We start from the raw sequence: 12,899 nt of genomic DNA, 5'->3' as shown, positions 1-12,899 counted from the left end.
TAGAACGGACCCTTGTGGAACTCGATCATGATGTTACGACTGACGACTCGAAATTTTTAACATTATTGTACCATTTCTTACTATTTATGAAACTCAGTACTGTAACGGATTTCACCGTTATTAGCAAGTTTATTTAACTCTGTCCTGGATTCGTACCAGGTTCTGACCTGGACCCTAAATTCACGGTTAATAACAAATACTACAAACTACCAAAAGGGTTATAATGCCGACAATATTTACAAATATGGCTAACTATTCTACTAGCAGTATGTACACAACAAACCCGGAAGATACACCGTTCCCTTGAGCTTGTTCAGTTCAGCCTACTAGTACGTATCCAGTACTACTTAAATCTTCTTACCTATAGAACCGTCTGCTAGCTCTAAACACCACGCGAGACGCCTATGAACCGGGAATAAAAGCCGTTTTTCTCAACAAATACTTGTCTTATCGAGTCAAACGAAACACCAATGTAAAGTTTATTAAATTTTACAACGTGTATAACTTGTTTTAAGGACAGAATATTTAGAGGATATGTCTTAAATTTTCGTTAAAACAAGAGGCCAATGGGCCTTACCGGTCATCTGACTATAGGTACACTACAACTTAGTCGTTAAAAGATTTTAGTCATTTTGACACCTGTGATCCTGAATGAAGATCAAGGTCATTTTTTAAAAACAAATATGATAGCCCTTCATCCCAGCATGTCACAACCCCAATATCAGGTCTCTAGGCCTCTTAGTTATTCACAAGAAGTTGTTTAAAGGATTTTAGCCAATTTGACCCATGTGACCTTGATTGAAGGTCAAGGTAACTCATTTGAACAAACTCAGTACCCTTCATCCCAGCATCCTACAGGCCAAATATCAGTACCCTGGGCCATCTGGTTCTTGAGCAGAAGTTGTTTAAAGATTTTAGCCTTTTTGACCCCTGTGACCTTAAATGAAGGCCAAGGTCATTCATTTGAACAAACTTGGTAGCCCTCCATCCAAGCAACCTACAGGCCAAATATGAGTACCCTGGGCCTTCCGGTTATTGAGAAGAAGTCGTTTGAATAAAAAGTTTACGGACGGCGGACGGCGCACGACGACGGACGGTGCATGATGACAATAGGTCATCCTGACCCTTCGCTCAACGTCACGGTCAGTGCACAAACACAAAAGCTCCTGCCTTGTACTCCCCCAAAACCCAGTGTGTCTTATCCTTCTCATATACGTCCTTGCTGGATGTAAACGGTACTGGTAGGTATTCCTTTTCCTCCCCAGTATAAGAACTGGTCATTCTGTTTACCTCCAAATACAATTTGGAACTCCAGAATCCCGAACACTCGAGCGTTTTAAACGGATAGGCCATGGGCTAGGAGGGTCCCACATGCACCCCCCCCCCCCAAACCTCCGAACCAATATTTTTCTGAACCCTTATGACCCACTGATCACAAATCCAAATGTTAACATTGCATAAGTTGGGATGAACTTCCGGTTATGACGTCATCAAGATTGGCCGCCATCTCGAATTTCACTAAAAATTGAAAAATAGTCATAACATTAACATTTTTCAACCGAAGTAGACAAATGAGGTATCAAAATGACCACAATAGAACAACAAATACATATCAGGACCAAAAAATCCTATATATTTAGTGATTTCTACGCAGGAAATGAAAAAAATCGGATTTAAAGCTCAAAAATGGTGATTTTTCAGCAAATTTTTCATATTTTGTTTGACGCAGCAAAAATGTTTCCCAACAACAATCTATTATTTCTAATAAGTTTTTTGACCACTTATCAATCAGTTTAAAAACAACAACAACAACAAAACCAATGTTAACATTGTATAGGTTCCGGTTATGACGTCATCAAGATGGCCACCATCTCGAATTTCACTAAAAAATGAAGAATAGTTATAACACTGATATTTTTCAACTAAAGTAGACAAATGTGGTATCAAAATGACCACAATAGAACGACAAATACATATTAGGACCAAATTATCCTATATGTGTAGTGATTTGTACGGAAGAAATAAAAAAATAAGCTTTTAAGCTCAAAAATGGTGATTTTTCAGCAAATTTTTCAAACTTGGCTTGACGCAGCAGAAATGTTTCCCAACAGCAAATTATTACTCGTAATCAGTTATTTAAACTGCTATCAATCAGTAAAAACAAAAATAACAACAAAAACATATAGAAATGCAAAAAAGAATTATTGTTATACCCTCAATTTTGTAGATTAGCAGCGTCTCAAAAATAACACAACACCTACTGATAGCGTAACAAATGTAACCTAAGCTAAGCCTGTGTTTCCGTTAATATCATTAACAGTTCCCAAAGCGTTTGTGTCTTTGAAAATGAGCACATTCATTATTTATTTTCTATACATAGCATAAGCAAAATGTCAGATGGTTACTACAATGTCACTAATATGTCTTTCACTGGTTCTCAATGATAACCATTATTATTGTGCGTGCTTTCTCGCCTCACTGACCTATCTACTGAAGAGACTCGGCATATCTGGTAGCTGGTACATGCAGTCCGAATCAGAGTACTCGAGATATCAGTATCCAATTCGTCGAAAGCCAGATCGACGTCTTCGATGTCGATGAGCTCATGTGACACTGCATTACCAGTGCAGTGTTGTTCTAGCCTTTTATGACCCATCCATGACCAGAGCTCATATTAGAAAAACAGGTTCAGGGATGTGGGATCTCTTTCAGATTCTAACATATCGTACGTATATGCTGTTTCAGACTTCTCCGGCTTAATGGAAATTACACCAGATGCACATTCTTCCAATGGTGGAATTGGTTCTCCTTAGCACATAACTCCATAATTCGTATGAAGTACTATTCATCAATCTTGTGGACCCTCGTGCAACCATAAATGGCACAGGTGATATCATCGAGGTCATTAATGAGGGCATAAATGTTAAATGTTTTTCATTGGTCTGACTTTCCCCACTCCCTTGAATGTGCTGGTTGTGTCACATCTGGTGTATGCGCAAAGAGACCATTGAAGACTCTCCAGTAAAAAGTTCTCTAAAGTGCTTTCCAGACTTGGCAAAGAGTGAAACTTCACTGCAGACCTCATTTATGACCTCAAAGAATCCACCTGTGCCACCTATGGTCACTGAGGTTCACAGGAATGAGGAATTGTGCTTCATACGAATTAAGGAGAACCAACTCAACCCTCCGCAGAATGTTGATCTGGTGTCTTTTCCATCATGCCGGAGAAGTCTGGAACATCATATATGATATGTGAATCTAGGTGAAACTAGGTTGGAAACAGGAAGATCTCCCACATCCCTGAAGCCGATGTTTCTGATCTTAACTCTGACCATGGACAGTTGACAAGTTAGAACCACGATGGTAACCCGGTAATGTAATGTCACATCAGGTCACCGAGGTCGAAGACGACACTCTGGCGAGAAAGCACGCACAACGAAAATGATTAGCATTAAGAACTAGTGAAAGAAATATGTGACACTGTAGTAACCATCTTATATTTCCTAACGTTATACACAGGAAATAAACAATGGATGTGCTCATTCTAAAAGACACAATATGTTTCGAAAAGTGTCATGGTATTTACGGAACTTTAATTTGATACCCTATAGCTATTTGTTAGCGTTTTGCTGTAATAATTCAGTTTGAGAGGCTACTAGTCTACAAAATTTCGAACATGGAAATGGATATCGTCAATAGTCAATGTTATATTCAGGAAATTCCAAGACACCAGGAAACTGTAGTGTTAGCGGTTTGGAAAAAATAACAATCATATGCCGCATCTGGTGATGTTTGTAAACCAAATGATGGTATAACAATTCTCTTTTGCATTTCTATATATTTTTGTTGTTGTTGTTGTTTTAACAGATTGATAAGAGGTCAAATAACTGATTGTGAATAATAATTTATTGTTGGGAAACAATTTTGCTGCGTCAAGCCAAGTTTGAAAAAATGCTGAAAAATTACCATTTTTGAGCTTAAAATATTTTTTTTTCATTTCCTGCGTTCAAATCACTACATATATTGGATTATTTGGTCCTGACATGTATATGTTGTTCTATTGTGGTCATTTTGATACCTCATTTGTCTTCTTCATTTGAAAAATGTCAATGATATGACTATTTTTCATTTTTCAGTGAAATTCGAGATGGTGGCCATCTTGATGATGTCATAACCGGAACTTATACGATGTTAACATTGGTTTTGGTTGTTTTTGTTGCTTAAACTGATTGACAAGTGGTCAAAAAACTTACAAGAAATAATAGATTGCTGTTGGGAAACATTTTTGCTGCGTCAAACAAAATATGAAAAATTTGCTGAAAAATCACCATTTTTGAGCTTTAAATCCGATTTTTTCATTTCCTGCGTAGAAATCACTACATATATTGGATTTTTTGGTCCTGATATGTATTTGTTGTTCTATTGTGGTCATTTTGATACCTCACTTGTCTACTTCGGTTGAAAAATGTTAATGTTATGACTATTTTTCAATTTTTAGTGAAATTCGAGATGGCGGCCATCTTGATGACGTCATAACCGGAAGTTCATCCCAACTTATGCAATGTTAACATTTGGATTTGTGATCAGTGGGTCATAAGGGTTCAGAAAAATATTGGTTCGGAGGTTTGGGGGGGGGGGGGTGCATGTGGGACCCTCCTAGCCCATGGCCTAGGATGCCCTTATCCAAATAAGATGTGTGTTTCTTCCGGGTTCAATGAACTGTATACAATAACAACAAGATAAGAAGGCTATTCTATTTATGAAGACAAGTATACAAGTAAAACAAGAAAGAGTATTTAACAATATACACATCTCTTCAGTACTATAACCGGAGGAATCAACAAACCAAACAATAGAAGACCCCTGGAATATTTTTTGAAACAAACTTTATGACTCAGTAGATTATAAGACTCTTTCATATGTGGATATGAAGGATAGGGATATTCTACACGAGGGTCACAAAATGTAGTAAAACCCGAGGCTTGCCGAGGGTTTTGCAACATTTTGTGATCCCGAGGGTTGAATATCCCAATCCTTCAAATCCACTTATGAAAGAGTATTTTTCTTTCATACCTCGACGTTTTATTGCAATTTTACAACAATTATATCCCGCCATTTTGAAATAAATTCGAAGAAATCCACGACTGGAAGTCAATTTTCCATACATGAAAAATTACATGATATTTTCAACACCAATTCCGTTGTTTGCATTTTTTATAGTAAAACCAGTAATATTTGTGAAGAAAAAAATGTTAAAATTTTTACCGAGGAAATAGATATTTTGTTGATGCCGTGACGTCACGAGGCTTTATTGCACGGTAGCCATGCAATACAGCCTCAGGCGATATGTGTGTATTGCTCTGGACCAGCCAGTATGACACGTGTAGGTATGAAAGAAAAAAAAAACAACAACAAAAAAAAACAACACATCGCATATCAATCTAAACTACCATGGATAACACAACCCATCCGTCAACTCACGAAGAATTGTAAAGAACTACATACACAGAGCAAAAACAAACAAGACCAAGAGCTCAAACAGAAATACATTTTAGCATGCAAATCATAACTACACGCACTAGAAATGCATATCTAAAACAAATTTTAAAAGACTTATCAAAAGATGAGCAACAGCAAGAGTCACCCCAGAAAACACAAAAAATATTTCATTTCAACAAATTTTATTATATGCAAATTTAATACATATTAATGGAACAGGCTAAGCCTATATAAATCTTTTCCGTGATGGTGTATATAATTCAATTAATTAATTATAATATTATTTAGTTTATATCATTAACTGCTCACACACACTCACTCATTCTCCTTTCAGTGACTAAGACAGACGACAGAACATAGTAACAGAATTTTGAGGAAGGCTTAATTAGTATACATATGTATATTTATATATAATACATATGGGACAAGGAAGTAATTCCAACCGTGTGGACAAAACAAAATTGTGAAATTTTCGAGGCGACCTGCCCCTTTATCAAGACAAACAAAACGAACACGATTACATAATAGAATACGAACAGTAAAGCGGGACAAAGTAGACAAATATTAAACTATCCAGCACAATGGAGCGCAATTTACCCTTCGGCAGTGGCAACCGAAGGCCGGATCTACAAAAATGTATCCATGCTGTTCGGCAGAACGCTAAAATATGAGCGATGACTGGAAAGCGTGCCACGTGTGACGTCAAATTTGTGGCCAAATTATATATATATATGTCTTTCTAACTATGGATGGGTAAGTTGAAATGTCTGGCAAGCGGATAGTCAGGTTTGTTCTGTTTGATAGACCAGCGTTTATTGTTGATTCTGACGTTGAGTGGACCACCGGTTTCCCCAACGTATTGCATTGTGCATTTCCTACACGAGAGAGAGGTAGATGACATTGCTGGATTTGCACGTCAGGTTCTGTCGGATGTTGTATGCTCTGTTGCTGATAGCACATTCAAATGTGTCTGTGGATGCTGTGTATAGACACACCATGCACCGTTTATTGTCTAGAATGAACCCGTTTGTGCAGCAGGAGCAAGAGGAGGAAGTTTGCTGCTCACTACAAGGTCTTTTACATTTTTTGGTCTACGGTAGGCTAGTAGCGGTGGCTTTGGGAAAATACGCCTAAGTTTTGTTGATGACTCAATGATTTTCCAGTGGTTCGTAAGGATAGAAGGGAGATGTGGTAAGTTAGGATGGAATGTTAACACACAAGGATTACGTTGAGTGGCAAGTTCTGGTTTGGTATATGAGGAGATTGGCTCTATCTAGGGCGCGGACCTTGTCGATTTCTTGGTCGATCAGATGCGATTTGTATCCTCTAGAGAGAAGGTGGCATTTCATCTCTTCGCACCGGCGTTCGAAAGTGGAATTGTCGGACACTATTAGACGGATTCGTAAACGCTTGTGAATAGGGAATGCTTCTGGTGGTATGCGAGGGATGACATCTGGTGGGACGGAGGTATAGATGAGAATCAATTAGTTCGGAATACAAGTCAGTACTAATGGCCCCTTCAACTATGGTGGATCTAGTGTCTAGAAATATTGTCATATAATAGCTATAGTCGTGGTCTAAAGTATGTACGAGTTACGTCCCTTGTATCGTAGTCTGTGTTGTGTAACATGTATTGCTTACGTCATAAATAAAGGGGTTCTAAGAAATGGCTGCCTCAGTTATCCGTTAATAGCACATGGTGTCAGAAGAAACTACAAAAGATGGACAGGTTAAAGCCGCCCACTGAACTCCAATTTACGGGTAATGTGTCAGAAAACTGGCGAAGGTTCAAACAAGCCTATGATATATACGAGGTAGCCGCTAAAATTGATAAAGAGGATCAAAAGGTACGCGCTTTCAATTTTCTCCACGTGGCTGGCCCAGCAGCGCACGACGTATATAAAACGTTCGTCTTTGAACAAGAAGGAGATGATGCAAAGTTAGACAAAATATGTCAACAATTTGAATCTTATTGTAATCCTAGAAAGAACATTACATATGAAAGGCACGTATTCTTCACTAGAAACATGAGAGAAGGGGAAAAGATCGATGCTTATGTCACAGACCTAAAAACAAAAGCAGCTACTTGTGAATTTTCAACTCTTCAGGATAGCCTGATTAGAGATAGAATTATTTGTGGAATTAGAAACGTCCATTTGCGCGAAAGATTACTTCGAGAAAAGGACTTAACACTTGAGAAATGTGTAGAATTTTGTCGGGCATCAGAGGCAAGCAGTATGCAATTAAAAGAACTGGGAGAAACACAGGGGTCATCTAAAAGTATACATGGCATAAAGAATAAGCAAATATCTACAAAAAAGAGTCAGAAAGAACAGAAACCCCAACATTCTACTCAATCTAGTCAGAAAAGGGAACCAGACAAGCCAAAGAAAAGATTTAAATGTAAAAAAATGTGGTCTTTCACATGCACCCAGAAACTGTCCGGCATATGGGAAATCATGCTTAAACTGTAATGGGATGAAACCATTTCGCGAAAATGTGCAAAAAGCAAGTACATGCGCTAGATGAAGAAAGTGATGATGAATACCAAAACACACAGTTTGTAGGTATGGTACACAAAACCTGTAGTGAACCGGATACACAGACCAAAGACACAGAGTGGCATGTCAAAGTATGGATCAATGATCAAAAGGTAACACTTAAGATAGACACAGGAGCAACATGCAACGTCATTCCTGTAAACCTTGCACAACAGCTGAATATAAAGGGCATCAAAACAACAAGGACAAAACTTGTGTCTTATTCTGGGCATAGCATTAAAACCGTAGGAAAGAAGGACATTGCTATGGAGTACAAAGGCAAATTCCATGTGGCAACATTCAACATTGTCAGGTCAAGATTCATGCCAGTCCTAGGTCTAGAAACTTGTGTAGAGATGGGTCTCATACAACGACTAAATGCTATACAAACTGGTAGAGACAACAATGAAGTCACAAACAACAATCAACAAACACCTGTTGAAAAGTACAAACATTTATTCTCAGGACTAGGTTGTCTACCTGGAGAATATAAGATTAAGGTTGATGAGAGCATCCCAGCTGTAGTACATCCTCCAAGGAAGATTCCGCACATGCTTTCACAACAAGTTAAACAAGAGCTTCAACGGATGGAAGAACAAGGTGTAATAACAAAAGTAACAAAACCTACAAAATGGGTGAACTCTATTGTTGTTGTTAGGAAGCCCAACGGCTCTGTAAGATTGTGTTTAGACCCACGAGACTTAAACAAAGCAGTGAAACGCGAGCACTTCCCTATGAAGACTGTTGAGGAGGTGGCCGCTAAGCTAGGAGATGCTAAGTTGTTCACTAAACTTGATGCATCACAAGGATTTTTCCACATAAAGCTGGCAGAAGAAAGCACGTGGTTAACGACGTTTAATACCCCATTTGGGCGTTACAAATTTGAACGTTTACCTTTCGGCATCAACGCAGCCAGTGAGGTATTCCAGAGAGAAACAAGTCAGATTTTTGAAGATATTCCAGGATGTGACGTCATAGTAGATGACATTTTGCTTTGGGGAAAGAACGAAGATGAGTTAAACAAAACACTCGACGTTGTTCTCCAAAGGGCCGATGAGGTAAATCTAAGATTTAATGAAGAGAAGTGCAAGTTCAATCAAACTGAAATAGACTACGTCGGTCATACGTTTGGAGCAGATGGTCTGAAACCAAATAAAGACAGAATTGAGGCAATACTCAACATGCCCGAGCCAACAGATGTGAAGAGTCTACAGAGACTGCTGGGAATGGTGAATTATCTACAAAAGTTTATACCAGATTTGGCAACTGTTAATGCTCCATTCCATGAACTACTCAAGAAAGATGTGTGTTGGCACTGGGATCATAAGCACAGCAAGCACTTGAACACTTGAAAAGACTCATTTCCCAAGCCCCTGTGCTACAGTACTATAATCAGGATGAGGAAAATTACAATATCTGTTGACGCATCTTCCACAGGATTGGGAGGTTGTCTGATGCAGGGAGGCAAACCAATAGCATTCGCATCAAGATCCCTCAGTTCGGCAGAAAGGAATTACGCTCAGATAGAAAAGGAAATGCTTGCCATTGTATTTGGAGCAACCAAGTTCCATCAATACATCTACGGTAAAGAGACTATATATGTACAAACAGACCATAAGCCATTGGAGAGTCTGTTCAAGAAACCTCTTATCCAGGCTCCACAAAGGATACAGAGAATGATGCTCAAGCTCCAAAAATACAACCTAAGTGTGTATTACGTACCTGGGAAAGAGCTACACATAGCTGACGCGTTAAGCCGAGCACCGTTAAGGGGTCAGCCAGATACAGAAGAATTCAAAATACATACATTTGTTAGTATCTCAACAGAGAAAACAGATGAATTTGTGGAAGAAGTAGATAAGGATCCAATATTGTCAAGAGTAAAGCACCACGTGACATATGGATGGCCGGAAACCAAGGCAGATGTTTCCAAAGATCTGGATGTGTATTGGAATATTCGTGATGAGCTCAATTTATGTGATGGTCTCCTAATGAAAGGTGATAGGATAGTGACTCCGAAGTCACTAATTAGTGAAATGATGAATAAGGTCCACGCTGGACACATGGGAATCACAAAGTGTCTAGAGTTAGCAAAGTCCAGTCTTTTCTGGGTAGGAATGTCAAAGGACATTCAGAGCAAAGTTGAAAATTGTGAAATATGTCAGAAACACAGGAATTATCAGCAAAAGGAACCAATTGTGCAGGATGAAATTCCTGATAGGCCATGGGAAAAGTTAGCAAGTGATATATTCTATCTTGGCAGTGATAAATACATGATTTTGGCTGATTACTACTCAAAGTATTTTGAGGTGTCCAATATTCCTAATGTTACAAGTTGTACAGTGATACAATACATGAAGTCACACTTTGCGCGCCATGGCATTCCTGAAATTCTGAGGACGGACAATGGTCCAGAATATTCATCAGGTGAATTCCAAGCATTCATGAATGAGTACAACATCAAACATGTTACCTCTTCACCAAGATATCCGCAGAGCAATGGATTTGCGGAGAGAGAACCGTTCAAACTGCAAAAAAGGCTTATAAAAAAAGGCAAGGGAGGATAATCGTGATCCTGAAATAGCTTTATTAGAACTGAGAAACACACCGGTCTCTGGTGTAGGACTCTCACCAGTCGAAATACTGATGGGACGGAAAACAAAATCTACTATTCCTATCAAAAGATCTTTGCTGAAGCCTAGAGACAAATCTCACAAGATGATACAAAGAAACCTGGAAGAAAACCAACAAAAACAGAAGAAGAATTACAACATTGGTGTCAAAGAAATGTCTAGAATTCAACCCAACGAGCATGTAAGGATGCATACAGGGAGGACGTGGACACCAGCCAAGTGTATAGGGTATGATAACACACCAAGGTCTCATACATTCTAAAGAGTGAAGGTCGAACCTATAGGAGGAACAGGAGAGACATTCTGAAAACTCGCGAGAACTTTTGTGATGAACAATTTTACCAACATCCGTACGCGTACACACACATTCCTGAAGCACCAACTCCATCTTCAGTGCTTAACGAGACATTACCAAGAGAACGCGAAACCAATCAACAGGAACCACTTCCAATGAAAACTAAAGGAACAAACAAAGACACTACGCGATCGCTTACTATGGATACATCGATATCCAAGGAACTAACACCAAATGACAAAGGTGAACAAAAAACAAGTCGAGTGAGTGGTAGGGCAATAATCAAACCAAACCAAAACGCTATGAGAACTAGATAATGCCCATGACTTGTGCCAAATTTGTGTTCGAACATTTGTTAAAGTGTTTGATATTGTTCGTGAAATATATGTGAGACAATGGTTAATTGGTATTTCAAATTTCAAGTATTTTCTATATTTGACTGTTTAAAGTATTTTAATGATTAAAAATAAGAAACAAGGTAATTTGCAGTATACTAACAAGATTTATTCAATAATTTCAAATATGAAGTAATTATATAATAAGCAAACTACTATATTGATGATCTGCAGAAGTAATACATTCATTTTTCAACATTTGATATATAAGGTAAATTTGGAAGGGAGATGTCATATAATAGCTATAGTCGTGGTCTAAAGTATGTACGAGTTACGTCCCTTGTATCGTAGTCTGTGTTGTGTAACATGTATTGCTTACGTCATAAATAAAGGGGTTCTAAGAAATGGCTGCCTCAGTTATCCGTTAATAGCACAAGTTTAGATTCTTCAATTAATGATACGTGTATTTCAAATAAAGGTACTTCTAAGAACCTTAACCATAAAACTTAATTTATACAAAGTCTGGGTACAGAATTCCAGTGCAGTATCGGGTAAGGGCGGGTACACTAAAAAGGTACCCATCATCAATTACAAATATGGCGGATTTATACGAACAAAGAGTCGAGTGCTGGATAAATAAAAAGAGTGTGATACCTCGCTTAGTTGTTGGATTTGGTTTTAATGAAGGAGTTATCGGAGATAGCCTATTTTAGTATTTGCAATGGGGAAAATATTATCACCAGAAAGTGAATTGAATGCTTGCATACAAAATTTGGTTACAAGGGAATATCAGTGCCTTTGACCTAGATTTCACTGGACAGGCAAAACGACAGTGAGGAAATCTGACTGCATTTTCACGCGTTCATAGTAAAATAAAGGTATTGTTAATATATTATTTCGTGTCTGAAGTTGTGTTTTCCGTATCGAAAATTTTTTTTAAGAATATTATTAGTATTAAATATATACATATTATCCATGTTTGACGGAATACCGGCGACTTTTGTAGAGGGCAGTAGGTTGTAACCTCTTCCAAGTGAGCCGTTGGTTCCCTTGTCCTTTTATATAGTATATAGGCCTTTAGTACACACGTATACACAACAGACTTTCTCACAATCTACGTTACAAGTCCCTGTGTGTAAAACATGACAGACCAGCATGATTAAACTGTCTGATGTATTTGCTGAAAGCAGGGCTACGTTATTACGACTGTGAGTTGAGAATGAACATATACTCTTGAAAACTTTTGCATAAGTTGATAATAAAAAATGAATAATTCCATCAGCTCCAAAATTGATTAATTTTGACATTGCCATCAAACGTATAGATACCGTATGTGAATCAGTGTCCAAATTGTCGGGAAGAGAGACCTCCTTGAAAATGAAACCGGTCAACTAAATGCGTACGTTTCTCCGAATTTGACAATAATCTTAAGGGATTGAGTAACATCTTCGATGGCGTGACCGAACAATGTCAAAAAGGTGAACAAAACGTTAAAAACTTACAAGAAACATACAAGCAAATTAGAATTCCATGGTGTTGACTAATTACAACAAGGCACTTAGACAAATACTAAAACTGAAAAAGAAAGTTTTTTTTT

At 38.1% G+C, this 12,899-nt stretch overlaps 1 protein-coding gene across 1 annotated transcript; it reads left to right on the top strand.

The window, feature by feature from the left end:
* Window positions 1–7,220: 7,220 nt before the first annotated feature.
* LOC138312820 (uncharacterized) lies at window positions 7,221–7,973 on the top strand. The gene has a single exon (XM_069253575.1). The coding sequence runs from the start codon at window positions 7,221–7,223 to the stop codon at window positions 7,971–7,973; it is 753 nt and encodes a 250-aa protein (XP_069109676.1).
* Window positions 7,974–12,899: the final 4,926 nt, after the last annotated feature.

Source organism: Argopecten irradians, unplaced genomic scaffold (assembly GCF_041381155.1).
Source record: "Argopecten irradians isolate NY unplaced genomic scaffold, Ai_NY scaffold_0481, whole genome shotgun sequence".
In the NCBI taxonomy this organism is placed as follows: domain Eukaryota; kingdom Metazoa; phylum Mollusca; class Bivalvia; order Pectinida; family Pectinidae; genus Argopecten; species Argopecten irradians.
Note: the sequence above shows the minus strand (reverse complement) of the source record. Positions and strands in the feature narration are given on the sequence as shown.